The 21,035-nt window shown below is 40.9% G+C and overlaps 1 protein-coding gene across 1 annotated transcript; it reads right to left on the minus strand.

Annotated features, from left to right (window-relative positions):
* Positions 1–10,319: 10,319 nt before the first annotated feature.
* Positions 10,320–18,665, minus strand: LOC306711057 (single-minded homolog 1-like; the record flags this gene model as incomplete). Its single annotated transcript, XM_079179832.1, has 11 exons — positions 10,320–11,062; positions 11,524–11,911; positions 12,027–12,183; positions 14,739–14,886; positions 15,048–15,154; positions 15,384–15,583; positions 15,932–16,017; positions 16,392–16,500; positions 16,658–16,747; positions 16,874–16,956; positions 18,491–18,665. 11 exons carry the CDS (start codon positions 18,663–18,665, stop codon positions 10,320–10,322), a joined length of 2,286 nt encoding a protein of 761 aa, XP_079035958.1.
* Between the last annotated feature and the right edge of the window lie 2,370 nt (positions 18,666–21,035).

A 21,035-nucleotide genomic window follows, 5' to 3' on the forward strand; every position in this document is an offset into this window, starting at 1 on the left:
TCGGCTTCAATCTAAAGAAAAAGAGGTCACTTAAGTTTTTAAGAATTACAAAAATGTGTCTGCAACATGTAACAAAGGCCCTCTCTTTTTGTTGACTGAATTTATTTGCATCTTTTCAGCTACAGTAACTCAGCAAGGGGTTGCCTGTCCTCTGACCTCACAGCTCACAAGCTGCATCGCCTGTTTAAACATAATTGCTTGCATGCCATATGACACCATACTTCTTGAATTTGCATTTGCATCCTATGGCACCCTCTCTCAGTTGACTTCACCCGAAGTACGGTTTTATAACAGAGTTCAGTGCAGCGTTACAGAGGTGGTGCTGGGTCTCCTGTAGTTACCCAGGTTGGCTACCTCTGACCCCCCGCTACCTCTACGTCTTTGTTTCACGGCTGACAGAAGGAGTGCCAGAACTCCTCCAGCTCGGGTGATTTATGACCAGCAGCTGCTCTTGCAGCCCATGACCCACACAGCTGGGTGTCAGATGTGGTCTCCCTATAAGCAGAAACTTATCTGGCAACCCAACATCAGTCGAAGGCCGGACAGAGAGGGGGTAGGGGTAAGGAGGAGAGAGGACCAAGTGGGGGAAAGATGGAGTGGCAAGACAGATTGTAGTAATGAAAAATAAGGAATGAGAGGAAGCAGATGAGAGTCAGCAAGTCAGAGAGATAGAGCTAAAGAAAACAACAAAAAAAACAGCACTGAATTACTTAAAGCTTTTAACATGAAGGAGAAATCCTGGCAGAAAAAGTGCGACATGTGGTTCAAGACAATTGATTTGAATGCACCAGCTAAGCTCTGCATTGATTTCTTCTGGTGTAGAGAAAGCAAAATGTTTGTATTATTTCATAAGCCAATTAGCTGCAAGGAGACTCCTCTCTCTGTGTGCCTATTGACCCACAGTCTGTGGCTACAGCTTTATTGTCTGGGGGGCGCTCTATAAAAGATCAATAACAGGCGAGTGATTGGATTATGGGGTAATCAATGCATTGTACTAATATATCACCAGAGTGATTACAGAGCACTGGCTAATAGGAGGCCTTAGAGAACTGTAATGACATCACACTCCTGCTGGCGGTCAAGACAAAAACTGTTAGTCTCACATGAAGTGTGGTTGTGGATGAAATTATTCATGTCTATATGTGTGCAGGTGCATTTCACATGGGTACATATCACTTGGCTGTTTATATGTGTGTGCGCATGAGTGCAGGGGGTAGTGTGGGGGTAGATGATGGGTTGATTCTCTTGATTCTTCAAACAGCTGAAGAACAGTACTACCAGATGGTGCGTGATAGCTTGCTTAGAAGAGGCCATCGTCAGATTCCTGCTGCAACATAGTGACAGGGCTCCATTCTGATGCTGGGTTCACTGCAGCAACATATGTGGAAACTGTGAGAATGGTGGCTGTAAAAAGAAAAAAATAGAAATCTTGCTCACAACCTCCACAGTCTTATGTTTAATTGCGTTTTTGTGTATTTTGTCACATTGTGAAAATGAATCCAATTAGCAATGGGCGATACATGCTGCTTGTAGGATTATTGTTTTGTATAAATGAATTAGGAATTATCTTATCCTAATATTTGCGAAGGAAAATTGCCACCAGATGTTTCATAACAACGATTCAGATTGATCAATTTGGATATTTTCCTATGTGCCATGAATCCATTTAGTCATAATTTCACTCATTTCAAATTGTGGATGTTTTGTTTTTAATTTAAATTGTGTTGTTGTTCTGTAAAAAAACATGCATCAACAAAACATCATTTTTTCATAATCCAAGAAAGAACCCATATGTTTCAGCTTTGAAACTGTGTTTTTCAGCCAATCCAAAGGATTTCATACTGTTTATTTTCAGTGAAATAAACCCATAATGCAACACTTAATCCTAACATTTTGGACACAGACTTTTCCCTTTTTTCTTTTTTTTATCCACGAATTCGTCGACAAAATTGGAGCCCTCATACAGGACCAGCAACAAAAAGCCGCCAGCTTGTAAAGTTGTCCATTGTCCGCTCTTCTGAGAGGAGAAACGTGACTGGCAGGCTAATCTTGTTAAACACTTAGCGCCAGAATGCCAGAAAGTAATGATGTAATGATAATGATGAACCTTTTCACAAGTAATTATCTGTGTTTATAAACACGTGTCAGGACATTTACTATAATTGAGTGAATGATAGCCACCAATCTCTTCATTGCCTTTAATTTTTCTTTCATTTGCAAAGTGTTTAAAAGCTCAAGTCTCAATGATATCAATAGTGTGATATACAGTGCATGCTGCTACGCACTGATGGTGTGTAAGAAATAGTGCTTTTGTACCAGTTCTGTATCCAACATCCCCCCTAAAGGCATGAGAAAGTCAAATGAATGAGATAGTTTAACACCTTAAGTCCTTTTTAAGGTGTCTTTGTTTGGTTTCTTCTTAGCTGCTTTGTCCAGAGTCTCCTGCTCAATTACAAGGCAGAGACATCATCTGTGGGGAGCTCTGGTAAAGTTCCTATTTGCTTAAGAGTTTAGGAGGCTCTTATGTGACTGATTATAAAAGAGCAGGATATAATAAGGAGCGACATCTTTTTAAAGAGTGAGGAAGAAACTGTGGCTATATATGGCTCACGTTACACCATTTACTTTTTAAATGAATTGGTTCTATTCAGATATGTATTTATTAGTTCGTTATGTGTTATGTGTTTATTTTCCCCCAAATTAATTTATGCAAATAACTTGTATTCAATAACTTTATTTAAACTTATTTCAGCGTTTTACAAGTGTTCAGTTTGATTCTTGAATTTATTCGTTTTAATTTATTTTGAAGATTTGCATTTTGAATAATAATACTAATACTTCATATCATATTGAAGTTAGAATATGTTTTTAATATCAAAATATCAAATTATCAAAATACAATACATAAATATAAATATTTGCAACCACCATGTGGAGGCCATTTCCTTGGAGCACTCTAACACTGACACTGGAAATAACAGTGTCACACTGTGACATCAGACATGTATAAGTTATCTGTATCTATAAGTCAAACTGTTGTCTTTTTTCAAATGACATACACAGCCAAGAGCTTTGATGCTGGTTTCTCACTACTGACAGTTTGCTGGCTGTTTAAGTGTCCGTTTAAAAGCTGCTCCGGTCCCAGAGGGCTTGTCTTTTACCCGTCAGCCCTGTCGAAAGCACTAATCACCACACAAAGCTGAAGGAACGCGCCATGCGCTTGTTAGCCCTCATCCCAATCTTCTGCCACGTTCTCCTTTGACACCCACATGGGCACTTAATTCCCCTCTATTATGTTCTTATGTTTCTATAGCCTTCTAATGAGACAAGAAAGGGGAGTATCAGGTTGTGTCCATTGACGCGACGAGCCCGGCGTGTGTTGAATGTGTGTGAATGCATGTGCCGATGCTCTGAGCCATCTGCCCATCACAGGAACATGCCGTGTAATAACAGAATCATGACCGTGGAGATCAGGGCCCCGGCAGGGAGCCTAGTATTCATGGAGCTTTAAAGGCAGCCATCCAACACAGATCAGACACGCCCAACTCGTACCCCCCTCTCTGCTTCTTTATGTGCACCCCAAACCCTCACGTACCCCCTGATTCCATCCTCCCAGCGGCATGGGCCTCAGACTCCATGTTGCCAGGGGGGATGTGGCCGCCAGGGTCAGAGGTGCTTGTTGGAGGTGAGGTTCAGACAGTGGGCCCATCTGATAGGACCATCTGGAAGAGTGACCTGACATAATTAGTTATTAATTCTTCTCGAGGGAGGGCGGAAGAGATGAGGTGGTTACACACAGCTAATGCTGCTGTTAGCACCAGGACCGCAGATGTAACTTGTGTCAGTGAGAATTGATAAAGCATGTAAAACCAACATTCGACTCTTCCTAAATTAGATTTTTTTTTGTTCTACTTGCTTGAATCTTTGATTTTGTTTGCAGAAGTATTGCTCACATTCTTGGACATAAACAGTTTAGTGCAGAAAATTTGGAAAAGTAAAAGTGCCTTGTGATAGATTTGGGTATGCAAGCCCTTTCTGATCTAGCACTCTTGTCATTATTGTTTCCAACTACACGGGGAACCAGAACTAAAGCGGTTGTCTAGAGGCATTGTGGTAAAAGACTAAGTGAAGCAGAAACAGGTGAGGGAAGCAGATACAAATCAAATTACAACAGGACAGAAAACAATGAAATACCCTGAACAGTAATCACTCGATGATAACACTGTTATAGACGTTTCCCTTTAACGATGAAAGGATACTGAAATAATCTGATAATTGGGATGATTGGTATTACACAGAGATAATTATCACACCAACGTGTTTACAGTAACTTGGATTATGTATTTGATCATTTCTCAATGCTTTGCCTAAAAAAATCCATCTGATGTTCAGCTCTTTGTAACGACTGTGCAATGTGACTATCAAGGACTATATAGTGGTACAGTGTCAGCACGGCCCCTCCTGCTGCTCTGCTCCACCACTGCTGCTGCTGCTGCTGCTGCTGCTGCTGCAGGGGAATCTCCTCATTGGCATGCAGGAGGTGACTTGGAGCTGTGGAGCACCGGCACCCTCTCTCTGGGGACTCGCTCCTCGTTCTTTCCTTTCTCCTTCTTTCTCCTTGCCTTTCTCCTGTACTCTCCCTCTTGCCCCCCTCACGCAGCTGTCACAATATCTGCTCGGTACGAGTGCTAGAGGGATCGTAGGAGTAGAAGAGCCCGGCTGATATGCCACTTTAGAAGCAGAAGATTTCAAAACAGAACGGCTGAAAGGCCTCTCGTGAGAGGAGTTGAATCAATCTTAAGATTTGTGAACGATTTGTAGCGGGCATATAGTAAGGTTGTCAATGCACGGGGGGATTATTCTTGAAACTCTACAGGAAATAATTTAATAAAGATATATTTTCGGTGGCTAACATATTTCCTTCATGCAATTGTTTAAAACGATAACAAATTGTGTGGAATGCAAAATGATAGTATCAGAATTCATTCTGATCTGATCCTGGCAGATTGCTTAGATGTTGACAGTGAGATGGACTGAGATGCAAACAAACAAACAAAACTCATTGGCATGAGCTGCAGAGCATTTTGCAGATCTTGAAACAAACAATGGCAGACGAGAGAGAGAGAGAGATACAGAGAGTGAAAGGGAGAGAGAGAGAGAGAGAGAGAGAGAGAGGGGGAGAGGGGGGACATGGGTCCTGTGTGGCTCTGTGGATTTGGCAGGAGTGAAAGCAGTGAGAAGAGCGCTGATACCAGCCAGACTCAAGCTGTGGGCAAATCAAGCATGAAATCAGGAACAAAGGGATTCACAGGATTGGAGGGCATTAGATTCGCACTGTCTGAGCCTTGGTGGTGGTGTATGTGTGTGTGACGGGGGGGCTCAGGATATTGTACTTGTAGTCTTTTTTAATTTCCTTATTGCTCAGGGATTAGTGAGTTTTAAATTAAGGTGGTTTTGTTACGGTTTTGTGAAAATCATCAATCTTTTGGTATGATTTTGATCTAAAAACAAAAAAAATTCTACACAATTCTATTTTTTAATTTGTGGGATTTACTCTTTTTTTTTTTTTTGTGGACATCATGAGAACCCTGAATGCTGCAGATTCATCTGATCCAATCTTTTTGCTTAACTTACTATTAAAGTCATCATATGTAACCGAAGGACAACTGACGGGTGACCTCAGAAAAACTAGTGTATGAAACAACCATCATAACAAAACATTAATGTCATTACACAATGACACTGATCAAACTGATGATAGAACGATGGAATAAAGCACCTGCTAGATATGACAAAAAGTATACCTCTAGTCTGCGGGGACCCAGAGGGTAACATGAGGGCTAGAATAAAGAACCGGTGTGGACTGTCAGCCACCAGTTGTTTTGTTATTTTTGTGAGAAGTGGTAGTCAAAATATCAAACCTGGTAACTTTATACTAAGTTGGTGATTTCCCACAATAAATTAATAAGATAACAGAAATGTTATGAATTATCTAAATACGTAAAGTAACGAAATGCAGTTTGACTGTGAGATTAAAATCCCTGACATCATTGTATACTACTTGAAATAGTGTTTGAATTTATAATGTTACTTAAAAGAAAAGGGAAGTCAGAAAGCATTGAGAGACGTGTCATGGTCTTATCATGGGATTTGTCAATAAAAGAAAAATTCAAAACGTCTTTTATCCTTTCATTAAAATACATAACGTCTTTTATCCTTTCATTTCAAACTATGTTTATTAAAACTGGTGAAATTCTAAAAGAAAGTCATCAAATAACAAGAGTAACCGTCTGTAATTAGTAGCATATTTTCAGAGCAGCGCTCCTTACTCAGGTGCTGTGACACAAAGAGAAACCTTATATCCTTTCCACTTTGCAGAACGACCTCAGTCTCCCGGCTCAGCCAATCAGATCGACCGGATGACCTCAATATCCTGGTCCACCCGATCAGAACATCTAAATGGGCTATGGTGCAACAAGGTCTGCCAGAGAGGTGTCACTAAACGCCTTGGTTGAACGATTTTCCCAGGTCCTGTGCTGTCTTGCCCTTGGTCGACTCATTTGCAGGTGACTCACCGGCAGAAGTGGACGATTTTATTGCTGCAGGGGAAATGTTTTGAGTACACAGTAGGATGTTTGCATGGCCTCACACTGTGCAACTGGGTTTTTGAGGCAGGACATATAGAAGCTGCAATTTCCAAGCTGAAATGAAAAATTATAAGACTCTGCATAACTCTCAAAGAGGCCATAAAGAACGCACAAAATGAAAAAAAAAACATTTTCATCTGCGATGGTCTGAAGCTGCTTCATAAGGATGTCTCTTCACTAAGCGCCAGGTTGAATTATGGAGGCACTAGTGGGGGAACACTTTAATTGATGTATGAATATACAATTGTTCCTCAATGTTGGCCCTGAAATCACTCAAGTCGACATTCATGGGCTATTCTTAGCGTCGCCACCTGCACCCCCGTATTCTGTGGTTGTATGTTAGGTTAAGAGCTATTTCTCCTTCACTGCAGTTGGGAAACCCTGGGATCTCACTCCTGCAGTTCCATAGTTCACTTCCACATGGAGCCAATGGCATGACACAGCCAGCATCTTTATCTCCTCTAACTGCAAATGCCTTGTGGTGTAAACAAAGCTGATTCAAGCATGCTTTTTTTTTGTTTGCAGTAGCATGGTGTAGTTAAATTAACTGCAAATGCTTTAATTTTGTAGCGCTGTGGTTCATTATGAGAGGTTCCTGAGAGTAAGAAAATAATTAACCTAACACATCTGTTCTCGCTATGACATCTTAAGATCCTTTTTTTATATTGTTGATTTATTTGATTCTAGTCCCAACATCTGCTATTCTCCAGCAACTTCTGAATTACTCCAAATTATGCATCTCTACTTCTTGTTTTTAGTATTTGGCAGTGATGGATAGTAACTCAAGTACAGTACTTGTATACAATTTTGAAATACTTCTACTTCACTTGAACATTTCTGTTTTCTGATACTTCTACCTCTACTTTCATTTCAGAGGGAAGTGTTGTATTTATATAGTCATACCTGTGATCTGTGTAACATTTGTGAATTATGAATTCATCATTAATAAAACAACCAATTACAAAGTCTAAGGGTGCCTTAATAGAGAGTGGCGCATGCTGATTTAAACGTGATATCACTTCGAAAATAAGGTTATTTATTGTAGATTAAATAACACAGCAATATATAAAGTAGTTTAAACCGTGACCATGCTACAGCATAAAAATGCTGCTTACACATTATTTGATCTATGATTATGCAATAGTATAATGCATGTGATAAATGTAATTTGTAACATTGATAGTACTTACCTTTACTTAGGCAAGATTTCCAGTGCAGGGGTTTGACTGTAATGTAGTATTTGTATATTGTGGTATTGGGTCTAAGTGCTCCTTCAACCTCTCCTATTCTTTATTATCCGTTTTTCTCTGTGAGAAAACTGTTCATTTTCCTCTCTGACGCTCTATAATTGCCTGTTTCTCTCTATAAGACTGAGATAGAGAGGATTTTGGGTGGAGGGGTGTATCCAAGTGTACATAGTCTGGGCAAAAGGCCCAGTGTTTGGCCACATTTGTAGCTGACTCTACATGTGAAAGCCTTCAGGGCACATCAGGCAACAGCCCCAGTGTTTAGAAGGGGAAAAACTCCCTCGTTATTGAAGTATCTCAGCAAGAAACACACACACACACACACACACACACACACACACACACACACACACACACACACACACACCATCACACACACACACACACACACACTTCCTTCCAAAGGGTGCAGTAGTTCTACCTCCTGGAATGACAGCAGCAGTAATATCTGGCAGACCATCACATGGTCATGTCAGCAGTGACTGATGGGAGCTCTGCATCCAGGCCCAGACTGTGTCCAGGTCCCTCACAGCTTAGACAGCGAGGCAGGCCAGCTCTCCAGCTACATGTGAATAACTTACATATATTAAAATACATGGCAGAGAAATTGCCTCTGAGCAGAGGTCAGAGCGGCTAAACGTGCAAGTTCAACTGCCTCGAACAGCAGGAACGTGCTGCTGCAAGTCCATTTAAAATGTGACAGCTCGGTAGACACACTCGCAGTTTGCTGTTGTAATTACTTGAATGAGGGGTTTGGACAAGGTGTTTGTAATAACGCCCTCCTTTAATTGTTGTTGTCGGGTACATCTAAGAAACTCAAAGAATGAGGTTTTTGATTTTCTACATTTGTAATTATTGTCAACAAATCCCATGGAAAGACCAAAACCAACAAATAAAATTGAAGTTGTATCAATATCTATATCTTGTTATATTATTTGATGTTTGTCTTTACACGGAAATAAAAAACAAATTAACTTAGTATCGTTATGTCTATCTAAATCTATTTATCTACATCTATACATCTCAAAATGCCTTAAATAAAGCTGGCGCGATTGTTCACATTGGATGAACAACAGCAACATATATCTACAATATGTCTACAATTATGGAGTTTTTCTGAGGCAGCAGCACTTTGTGAGTCTATTCATTCGAGGAACTTTTGTTGTGCGACAAAAATCAAAAGAGACAAAAGTTATTTGTTTGCAACTGTATTCAGATTTAAGACTTTTTAAAACCAATTAATAAATAATCTTGTCACTTCTTGTTCAAAAGTATATAAGATATTTACATCATAAATTAAATAAGAAACTAAAGACATTCAACACATTTCTATAACTATTTTAACCCTTTAGGCTGTCATGACAAAAAACAAAAACAGATGGTTTTCTTTGAGAACAATTGCATGTAGAGCAGGATTTAAGGATTTAAAAGCATACTCTACATATGCTAACAATTTGGCAGTTAAGTGAGGTAAAAACAGGAAAAATTATACTCTGATATGTAAACAATATTGTTTCACCAGTCGATACATACAATGCCTATATTTAGAGGGCATGGGGAGATTACAAATGTCTTTTTGTGTTTTACGCTCTCTTTGCCCTCTAAGACAGGGCATTTCACATATACATTAAAACAGTTGTTGACCTGCATACTTTACACTATTACATATCAGAAGCGTGTTTTTCGTTGTTTTTTCAGTTCAAATTTGTATCTTGTATTGGTGTAATTCAAACACCAAAACAAATTGTATGCGACCAATAACAATTCTACTTAAACAGAAAAAAATGACACATACAGAAAACAGCCCACTGACAAATAAATACCAGGAAACATTGACATCTTACAATAGTGAACCTCTCGCCTCTCCTATGTTGCACTTCTAGGGTCAAACATTGTGCTCTGACCAATTGAGTTTTCAGGCAAAGGGGTAATGGAACAACACGTTTTCCGACTGCCTTTGGAAATAATGTCCGAGACAGATTAACTTGCATGACCAATGGTGCATGAGGCGTTTGGAACAGAAACTGGCTTGATGTTTAACCAGACTCAACACTTAGGTCTCCTTTGGAGGGAGGGGAATTCAGTTCACCATTAAAATAACACTATATTCCTATGTAATGGAGCAAACCTCCGTCATTTGAAGTGGCATACCAAACATCGGTTCTTGAACACTAGCTATATCATCCTCTGATGATAAAGAAAAGAGAATGATATGATACAAAGGCAGGCAAAGACAAATTGTGCTGAATCAGCCACCAAGGGCGCATCAACCCAGTGCCGGTACCTTTTTATTCTTTTTTTTTGTTTTTTGTTTTTATTGTCCAGCCATGTGTATCAAGCGCCTGATCAGTGTTTGCATGTGCATAAAGCACCGCCACTGTAACATCCTCATCTAGAGAACAGGACCCATCTACACCCGATATCGTCAGCTCCCGTTGGTTATGATAACTGAGGTGGCCTTGTGTCCCTGCATCTGCTCGGCCTGCATCCTCACATGGGACGCCACATCATACTGGACTCCCCCACAGGCCATGCCCGAGTAACTCCGCAGGTTCTCTGGGTCGTACAGGTGCTCCAGGGAGTATCCGCTCAAAGCATAGGCAGCTTGCCTGTCCGGCGGCTGCCTCTCCTGGGCTGGATAGAGCAGCGGGCTCCCCTGCGGCTGTGGAGGATGGGGGGACAGATCCGTCTGCATGTAGTCTTTGGTGAGGGAGAGGGCCGCCCTGGGGATCCCATCAGAGCTGGGGCTGCTAAGACGAGACAGAGACGCCGGACTGGTCGTGTTTTCGTCATTGTCGTGCAGACCGAGCAATTTGACACTGTCCTGGTGATGGAGGCGTTCAGAGGTGAGGTCGATGCTGGGAGCGCCCGGGCCGCGGCACACCACGCTGGTCATAGTGAGCTGGGAGTGGTGCGGTAGTGAGGAGGTGAAGCACGGGCTGTGAGCTTTGGCGAGACCTGAGACGTCCAGCGGCGCCTTGTGTTGCTGCAGACGGCTCTCTTCCTCTTTGATCATCTGCTGCGTGGCTCGGATCAGCGTCTCCATCTTGCTGGGCTCTCGAGGGGTTGCCCGGAAGTGGTCACCATGGTAACGCTCACCAGAATCACTGGTGGACCCGCCTCCATCGGGTGAACTCACTACACTGTCTTCATCCCAGTGGCCCCGTCCTGCAAGGAGAGTTCAATGGCCACATTTCAAAACAGTGCAATTAATGAATTACATTGTGTTAATAAGTAATTTGATTCTGAATTTACAAAGTGTGTGAAAACTACTTACAACATGATCTGCATCTTACACTTCTTTTCATATATTTTAAGTGACGATTGCTAACACCATAAGTTGCCTGTGTGATGCATACATTTTGCTTCAAATGGGTATAAAACCATGGTCTGTTAGACTGAATGTCTTGGGGGGTTGTTTCCCTGTTTGAGGATGTGAAATGTGAAACAATTTGGCTTTCAATTGCAGGCAATTTTTGAACAGATGGTAGCAATCGGCACACTGGCAAGAGACGGCGTAAACAACTTAGCATGTCCCATAATAACATTTGGAAAACAGCTACCACAAGACGTTAGGCCAGTGCTATTTTCAGAGACAGATGGTTCTGGTCTCAACCCTAGCATCTCACCGTGAATGGCTCCTTGGTAGGATGTGATTTCGTAGCCCTCGCTGCTCTCCACGGACGATTTTGGCAGCGAGAGCACAGAGCGCGTGGCGTCCCACCACACCTCTCTTCCCGACTGGGGGGTTCCAAGGAAGTAGCGACCGCTCTGGCAACGCACGCGGTCACAGGTGGCGGTGTGAGGATGTGTTTGGGCATGGGCGAGATCGTCTTCTGATAGACCCAGGCTGTAACACAGGGAGCCTGAGTCTGGATACAGTCTGTAGGCACAAGATGCCTCCGCAGCCTCACCGGGATCCAGCAGCTGAGGAGATGTAGAGTCTGTCAGCGGGCTTCCTCCCCACTGGCTGTCTTGGTCTGACTCTGAACGCTCTGGATTGAAAGCTGAAAACTGCTGACAGAAACAAGAAAACCCAGTTTTTGAGAGATTGTGAACTTCTTTCTATCAATTTCGCCTGCACTGAGTCTCCTTTCTGGATTTAGCAGCATGAAACAGGCTGTTTTTTTACCTGCGGGTAGGGTGACACTCTGGCTTTGGCCTTCGTCTGGGTCAGACGTGACTTGGTGCTCTTCCTGTCTTCACCGTGACTGTCAGCGTAGGGGAAGGCTGGCTTGGTGGGGCTCATTTGGTCCAAAGACAGCTGCATTCCCTTATACTCAGTGTCCCTTTTGGCACAAACAAAATATACGTTAGGGATAAAACTAAAACTTTGAACCCATATTTATCCAGGTTGTGTCTTTTTAGCCATGCTAGCGGCTCTAGGAATGGCAATGTCGGTCAGTCCACCACTTTGGTCAAGACTGGAATATCTCAACGACTGTTGGATGGATTGCCATGAAGATTCATGTGCTACTCAGGATACATATTAATAACTTTAGTGATAGCCTGACTTTTCATTTAGCGCCTCTAGCAGCTCAAAAGTTGAATTCATCCAAACCTTTGATTTAAAATATCCTGCACAACCGATGACATTCCGTTCAGCCAAGACTGTACTTGTGTTTAGTGCTGATTACAAAGGTTTGCATGCTAACTCGCTAAACTAAGATTGTGACACTGCTACAAATTACACCATCAGTATGTTAGCATTGTCAGCACTAAGTGCAATTCCACATAGCTACTAATGTATGCACTGTGGATGGTTCATCTCAGTGTTGATGGTTGAGTGCCTTGCTCAAAGACCCTTTGAATGTTGCTGATGGAGGGCATAGTGTTACTTGTTCACCTTTCCCTCCAGGTTTTTCTAATCAATTCCGAGCTTCTCAAACCTTTTAGACTAACATTTTCCACAAAGAATCTGTGGACCTTCTTTCTTCCTTCTACAGTCTCGTGACATAATCAGTAATTAGTCTGCAGCAGACGTCATGGTCAATATTGAACATAGATAACTTCACTGTACAGACTTATTTTACAAACACACTTTTTATACCATGAGTGATGTGACGACTATGAGAAGTGAAAACATTTCAGATAAATTCAAGAGAAAGTCCTCCCACTTCTGAGATAAATAACAGACACCACGAAGAAAGTTAATCATTCTTTTCTGCCGTGCAACCATTGCCAGAACCCAGCTAGAAAACAATGCGAGTGCGTGAGCGTACACAGACACATGCATGTGGACGTACAGTATCTCTGCACTCGACCTCCTTTGCAAGCATCTTATCAGTAAAAAAAACATTTGTGTAATGCAGGTGGCTTTTTCACTTGTTTATGTGCATGCACCTTGTGCACCATCTTTGACATTTTAACCCACTGTCCTGTGGCTGAACTCAAGTGTCGCTGTCGAGGGAGTGAAAAGGCTCCTGTGTCAAGTGTTCAGCAAACATGAGCCTATTCTTAACTCATCGCATCAACAGTATGTAATAGCAGCTGCCTGGCATTTTAAACCCTGTGGCCCATCCCTGACCCTGCACAGCCAGCCTCTTTAATATGACTCTAAATATGACCCATTCTTTATGTACAGCACCTTGGGGGAAAGGCTGTGTTTGGATAGCCAGTACACAGTGTGAGTGCTATTTGCTCTTGCAGGTATAGTTGCGGTGGCTGGTTCTGCATCCTATCTGTGCCCTGGATGACTTATGTCTGAGCCAATAATGTTGGGCCTTTGTGCAAACTCAGCTGTGTTAGCCGAATTCCACCTCAGGGTCAATGTCAGAGCACCTCGTGTCTGAAATATGCCACCAGCCAACCTCCAAACATGATTTATTAATGGATTCTTGTTGGAGGTAAAATGCTGTCAGGGCAAGGTGATTGAATTGCTGTTTGTTTTTAAATGTAGGTGTTTTTTTGTGCTCCTGCCACACGTGAGCTTTTGGATACTTCTGTGTTAGAGCTAATTATGCAATTGGAAATTCACTGCCATTTTAATGCAGTTACTTTTTTTTTCTCCTTGCTGCATTACATTGGAAAAAAAATCAATGGGTAGACTGCAGCTATATGCATGCACACATACAGAGACACGCACACACACCTTGTTATACACACACACACACACAACGACACAAACACACACACGCCCCCGCCCCCCCCCAAACACACACAGAAAGCACATGTGGATCAACCAAACTTAACGAGGAAAATCCAACAAGCGCTACAGCTATGAGATAGCTATTGATTCCTAGTTCACCGTTGGATCGATTTTGCTTTCCTTCGACTGCCGATCGATGGTGACAGTAGAGGTTTTTTGATGGGGTTGAACCCTGATGTTTGTCTTACTGTCTCAAAGGGCCTTAGTGTGCTTTGTGCTCTCATAACAACTGCCTGAGCCCTGCAGCCACACTATTTGGTGGGTTTTTACAGAGAGGCTACAGAGGGGTAAAGAGAAGGATTTCTCAAAGAGACACAGCCAAGCTAGAAGCATGGATCATAAGAGTGTATGATATGATTTTACTTAATCTAGTTAAATAATCAATGCTCCTCCCTCTGCAAACACCATTAAAAATGCAGCTGCTTTTAGCCCAGCATAGCCCTTTATACCTTGTGCTACGTTAACGTAGCTGTGATTTAAGAGATTTCGGTTCAAAATGGGATAAATTCAACAACCCTAATATCTGAAATGCTTGATTCACACTTACATATGAAAGATTCCAACCAATTGGTATGCATGAATGATATCTTTTCCCATGAATAAACGTCTCACAAAGTATTATGAATATATTCTTGAATCAAGTTTTCAACTTCTTCCCTCTCTGATTTTTAGAAGGGAATATTAAGTGAGACTTACGTGAGTACATAGTTGACGCTGACTATACAGTGAGGTCTTGAGGACCGGCTGTTGTGGACGATTGTGGCGTAACTCTGGACCCATACCCAGCCACCGTGCTTGGCCAGGAAACGATAATACTTAGTGGTGACTTGTCCTTTTACCAGCACTGAAGGAGATGAAAGAATCAGACAGAAGACACGATTAACGTATTTAACAGTGTGTGATTTCCTGCATGTGGCGGCTGCAGCAGGTTGTCTGAGCAGTTACTGTGATAAAAGAAGGTTGTAGCCTGTTGTAAAAGAATGATAGTGCAGGTTTGAAACTCACAGAGGTGGTGTGCACAGCGGAGGTGGAAGATGTCGCAGCCGTGGACATGATGGTAAAGGGTTTTCTCTATCAGGTCCTGGGGCTCATAACCTGTCAGCTCTGCCACCCTGGAGAGAAATTAACCAGTTGTTTTTAGAATATGCATAATTATCAGGGATACCTCAGTTTCTCTGTTTTGTTTATGTTTTACACGCAACATTTCTAGTAGTTTCTTGGAGAACTAATGTAATCCTCGTAATGCTTATAAGCGCACATGCTCAATAAAACACTTTGGATTAGAAAGAAAACACCTCAAGAGAAACAATTAATGTCATGGACAGCAAACTGGTTGCGTACCTGGAGTCCAGGAAGATGAGCTTCATGTCCAAACTGGCCCTGAACATAAACATGTTGCTGTGCAGTTTGATCTCAGTCACAGCGCTGGGCGGCAGGGAGTGACCCACAGCCACCAAACCCACGTTCTGGTAGCAGCTCTCAAAAGGGGACATGTCCAAACTGTACTGACGGATCTTCAGGTAGCCACTGCAGTGGATCACCTGGTGGAAGATTAAAGATGTAGATAAGGAAATCCTGAAATGTCCCTTTATAAAGAAGATGGGGTAATATGGCATGATTCATAGATGTATAACATAAATGCTACTGACCAGAAATATAGAATTATTATTGAAATACAAATATTATTGAAATACAAAAGGATATTATAATGTCTGTGGTAAAAGTAAGGAAAATAGTCTATGAAGAGCAAGGAAATTCATTTGAATATCGGTCTCCATTTTTTTCAATTAAATGAATTAATGAATTATTCTACCGCAATTAAGAATGCTGCTAATTTATAAATAGTAAATTAATACCACAGGCCAGGGACAAAGCTTCATTCTCACTACCTTGTATCCACCACTGGTGAGGCCTGCGTTTCTTTTTGCCAGCACACATTTCATCCGCAGAAAGAAAGAGCGCTCCGCTTCATATTCTGAAGAAAGAAACACTGTTTCAACTAATTGATTATAAAATACAAGTCAACTAAAAAACTCTCATAGGAGCTATAAGAAAAGGAAAAACTGACTATAGACTGTTGCTATGCGTCTGCGTATTTAAAAACACAAACTCCAAGTTACGAGTGCATTTTAATCCCAATATGCAATCGCATTATTTATGTTACATAAAAAAGAAATACAATATTAAGCTTTCTTTTTGTATCAAAGTGCATCCTGCAAGAATAACAACGTGTATTTCTAAGTTCAGTTGCATATGTTATCCGTTGCATTTATAAGCTTACTACGATGTAATTTAATTGCAAACAGACGACGTATAATTGGGAAACTGTAGGGAGGAAATGTATTTTACCTTGCACGAAATGTGAGTGATAGGGCTGATGTGGCGTCAGCACAGCTGTCATCTCGTCGTGGTCGGCAGGATGGACATATTCATAAATACTGTTCCCAGTCAACTCTACCTGTTGAGAATAACTCATGTAATTAACAGGTAAAGACTATGACGTCTTAATTTCCAAAAGCAGTTTCAACACGATGTGTTTGTATTAAATTAGCTTTAAAGTAATATGAGATTAGCAGAAATGCAGTAAATAATTAAATCTGATCGTACAAACGGACCTGAGACAGTCCTAAATGAACCGACGCTGTCTCGGAAATATACATTATTTTCCCATCTGGAGCCACAACAAAGATGAATCCGTCCAACGTCTGCAAAATAAAGGACAGTTACCACTCAACATTATTTCACACGACCGTCTTGCAGATAATTAATAGTTATTAGGGTGATAATAATAATAATAAATAACAATCGGTAATAATACATAATAAATATACCTGCAGTAAATGAGCTCCCAGCTCTCGTCCAATATTGTCCAAAGATCTTGTCCGACTTGTATGACCCCAAGCTTCGCCCAAACCTGTAGAAAGTGAAATAAGGAATGTTGTTTGGCTGTGTGACATTATAAGGAAATGGAGAAGATGACGTGTTTTATATCGATAATGAAAAAAAGCTTTACGATATTTAATTATTATTATTATTAATATAGTTACATAAAAAAGGCGTCTGAAAAAGGCCGGACACACACACACACACACACACACACACACACACACACCCACACACACACCCTCCAGGCAGAGGCATGCAAAAAGGCCTGTTTAGTGTTAAGGCGTTTACAGTGTCCATTCCTGTCTGTCACCTGTTCAGGCGGCAGGCGTGGACATCGATAATCTGTTGGTGTTTACAATTTGCACAATGTGACGTGTCTCGTATACAAACTGCAATATAGACTTTCAATCTGGAGGGATGACATACATTAAATACTTGGATATTTTATTTCATTCTGATGCTCCAGGAAATATTATTCTATCATTATGATTATTATTATTATTATTATAAATAAACAGAATATCCAGATGTGTAATGCCTCCCTTATATTTAACCACAGATATGGCCATCTTTCAGATTTTTTGTCCAATAAATCCCTTAGTGTATAGGCCTATATTTTCAGTGTAAGTCGAACAAAGCAAATATAGCCAGTGCTGCTCATTGAAATTCATTCTGTTTCATACTTCGTGAGCTCGGGTATCATCAATAAATTAGGCGCTGCTGTAAATGGAAATGAAAATATGTGTTCGCTTTCGGACATGTAGTTTAATATAAATCCCACCAGATGAGAGGATGTAGAAAAAGGAGTTTCAACAAAAACGTTTTTTTTAGCAGATGGATACATAATATTAAAAATACGACCGATGTTATTTTTTCCTATACTTAAAAAAATATATTTTATGTTACATGTAATGACAGCAAAACATCAATATCGCTGTAATGGTAGCGCGTGGGCTTCTGATTAGATTTCATAATTAGTATATTTTTTATTATATATGAGAGGCTGTGTACGGTTGTTTGTGTCTCTCCAGCTTCGTACATGGCTTTAGGTCATTAGAAGCCGTGCCGGACCTTTTTTTAAATAATTGGTACGTCTCGTTCTCAGTCACGTCGTCAAAGAAGCCTGTAGAGACCTGTATAAAAGATGGTGGCAGACCGTCTTCTTTAGGCACACTGAATTAAACTCGACCATGATCCATTTGTAAAGACTCCCTGCAGATCAGTGAACACTGACTGTAATGTTCCTATAATCTTTCTTTATGGCTTAAAGTGGTTATGTGAGCGCGGCTATATTAACAGTATCCGTTTGAATTTCATTTCATTTTATTTTTGTATCTTCCATCACTACAGTAGTGTTGATATTTCAGATATTATTAATAATTATAATATTTTATTTGCGGACTTAAACATATTTCTATTGTGGGACTACTAAATTATAACGGAATATTGTCTATTCTTTGAATATTTATTTTATTTTATATTATGATATGATGTATAATAACGGGATTTTATCCCTCGAAGACCCTTAACATTTTCTGTTTGTTAACTGTGGTTTCGCTCACCCTGAGGGAAAACAATTCTCATCTTCAGGTAACTTGTTGTGAGTCTTATTATGGAGGCTTTGTCCAGCTGAGAGGTGATGGCCGACGGTAAAGGCAACATTTTGGCCAGTTCGTAAAATTCACTGTTCTCCTTTTCCCGTCTAGTCCTTGCGGCCGTTTTGGATTTCTCCTTCATTTCGGCGCCTTTTCACTGTATCCTTCCTTGTGTGAGACGGTGGTCATTCAAATCAGCAGTTTCACTGATTCCTCTCCGCTTTGACTCCTTTTCATTGCAGATTTGTATCAACTAAAAAAAAGCTGGAGTTTTAATGTCGAATCCCAAAAGAAAAGTGAGAATATCCCTGCTAGATTGCAGTCAGTGATACTTCAACTGGTTGTAGTCAAACCTCCACGGTACTGCGGTATCGCAGCCATGACCTGCAAAACACAGAAAGAAAAAAGAAACATTATTATTGCACGTTGATCTGCAGATGACCACATTTAGACCGACCTTGATGCCACTGTCTCTTGTGTTATTTTTAATTAAGTCTAGTGCAGGCCTGCAGATCAGATGGAGCTGACTCAGGAAAAACAACACTACTGATACATTTACACATCAATCTTTTATCAAAACAAATGTCTAATTTGTTACACATCAATCTTTTATCAAAGCAAATGTCTAATTTATTGAATAGGATATAACCTGGACATGCTCGGCTTTTAACAGCAGCATCACTACGAAAAGCAGCAACAATATAAAAAAAACCAACATAAATTCAATAATATATATTAAAAAAACTGTACATTAAGAGACAGCACTGACAATCCCCTGTGTACAATAGCGTAATTTAATTTCATGAAGAGATGTAAGCAACTTTTGACTTTTATAAAACAAGCTCACCCTGTTGGTGAGGGCACACTTCAAATATGACCATCTCATGCCATTTTAGCCACCAAGCCAGCCTTTCCTTTTTATCTTAAAACCAGTAAAACTTCTGTCAATGAGGTGAAATAAGTCTGCATTTTCTGTTGCTTCAGAATGACCAAACAACGCATCATACGGCGGATCACTGCAGTAGTGCAAAAAAACAACAACAACTGTGACACAATCTAACCGCCCTACCCAGCCCCCCCCCCCCCCCCCCCCCCCCCCCTTGTTTTAAGAAAATAACAAGTTTTAACATCTAGTATATCTGACCGATTTGTTGAGACGTATATATTTGCAGTATTCCTACCCGCGCTGAGATACAGTGTATTTTCCTACACGTGAATCGATCCTGTGGCCTTGCAGGCAGCCAGCTGGGAATTTCACCTGTCCTGAACCGAGTTCACCAGTCGTCCCAGTTAAGTTTGGTCTCAGTTCCTCCTGGATTTCCACCTGGAAAGGCGAACGGGCCGTGCGCTGCATACACCTCTCCAAATTATAAGGACGCGCAACGAGTGGCATTCGTGCCCAACAAGCCTCCTCTCCTCAACTATCTCAATGTCCCTCTCCGGAGCTGCTTTGGACCCGCCCACCGTGCGCCGATCTCGGTTTGATTGGACAGAAGTGCTGAAAGTCATTTTGTGATTGGACTCTTATCGTGGGCGTCAGCTTGGTACTGCAAGGTATTTTGCGCGGCACTTGGCCGTGCCCGAAGTCAGCTTAGATGCTGGGTTTTTGTCATTAGCTTGGAGATCACGCGGATGAAGCTGCAATAAATAGATAAATCTGCATAAAATGCACTTCAAGGGAATGTTTTGCATTCAATAAAAGACCACCAGCTGGTGATTATTTTAAGGAAAATATCCAGAATAAAACAAAGATCTTTTTTATTCCAGAGAAAAAAAAACTGTCATTTATTGTCACAGTTAAATCAGGCAACATCAACAATTTTGTTCAGTTTCCTCACATTTCATATCACGAGTTTTCTGTTCACATGATTTAACATGACACCTAAATGGTAAATCATCCGAGTGTCATAATTTGTAATCAAGACGAAACTATTTTTCTTTATTTGCATGGCCAAACTGCATTTCCTCAACAGGTCCAGGGGATGTTTCTAGTATAAAAACACAAACACAACAGGGGGATAAATGATTGAAAGAATGTCACTGCTACGGGAAAAAAGGGTTGAAGTCTACTCGTGCCGCTGCTGTTGCCTAACGAATAGGCCTTAAATCCTACATTCAATCCTCTCTCTGATTTAATAATATAAGGTTTCTTTAATTTTACAATAGGCCTACTGTGCACAACCGACATACGCATGACCTGTTCATCTGTTTTAGTTGTAAATATTTCACTTGCTGTCTGGGGATTCAGAACCTTTTTGGTTCAGAATTTCTCTTAATTTAATGGGTTTGTTATTGGTTATTCTCGAACAACAAGACGCTATTTAAGCAGGCAGAAGGTCTACGTCTATTGTATATATAATTATTCGTAAATCTTGAGGTTGCATGATTTTTTTGCGCATGGAGACAACTGGACTTGATGATATTTTAAATGTTCCCTTTCATCAAACCCAACCCGTTGGTCTATTTAGAAGCTGGGATTTTCATCTTTTTAAAAAGCCAAATGCAAAACAGT

The sequence above is a fragment of the Pholis gunnellus genome, assembly GCF_910591455.1.
Source record: "Pholis gunnellus genome assembly, chromosome: 19".
In the NCBI taxonomy this organism is placed as follows: Eukaryota; Metazoa; Chordata; class Actinopteri; order Perciformes; family Pholidae; genus Pholis; species Pholis gunnellus.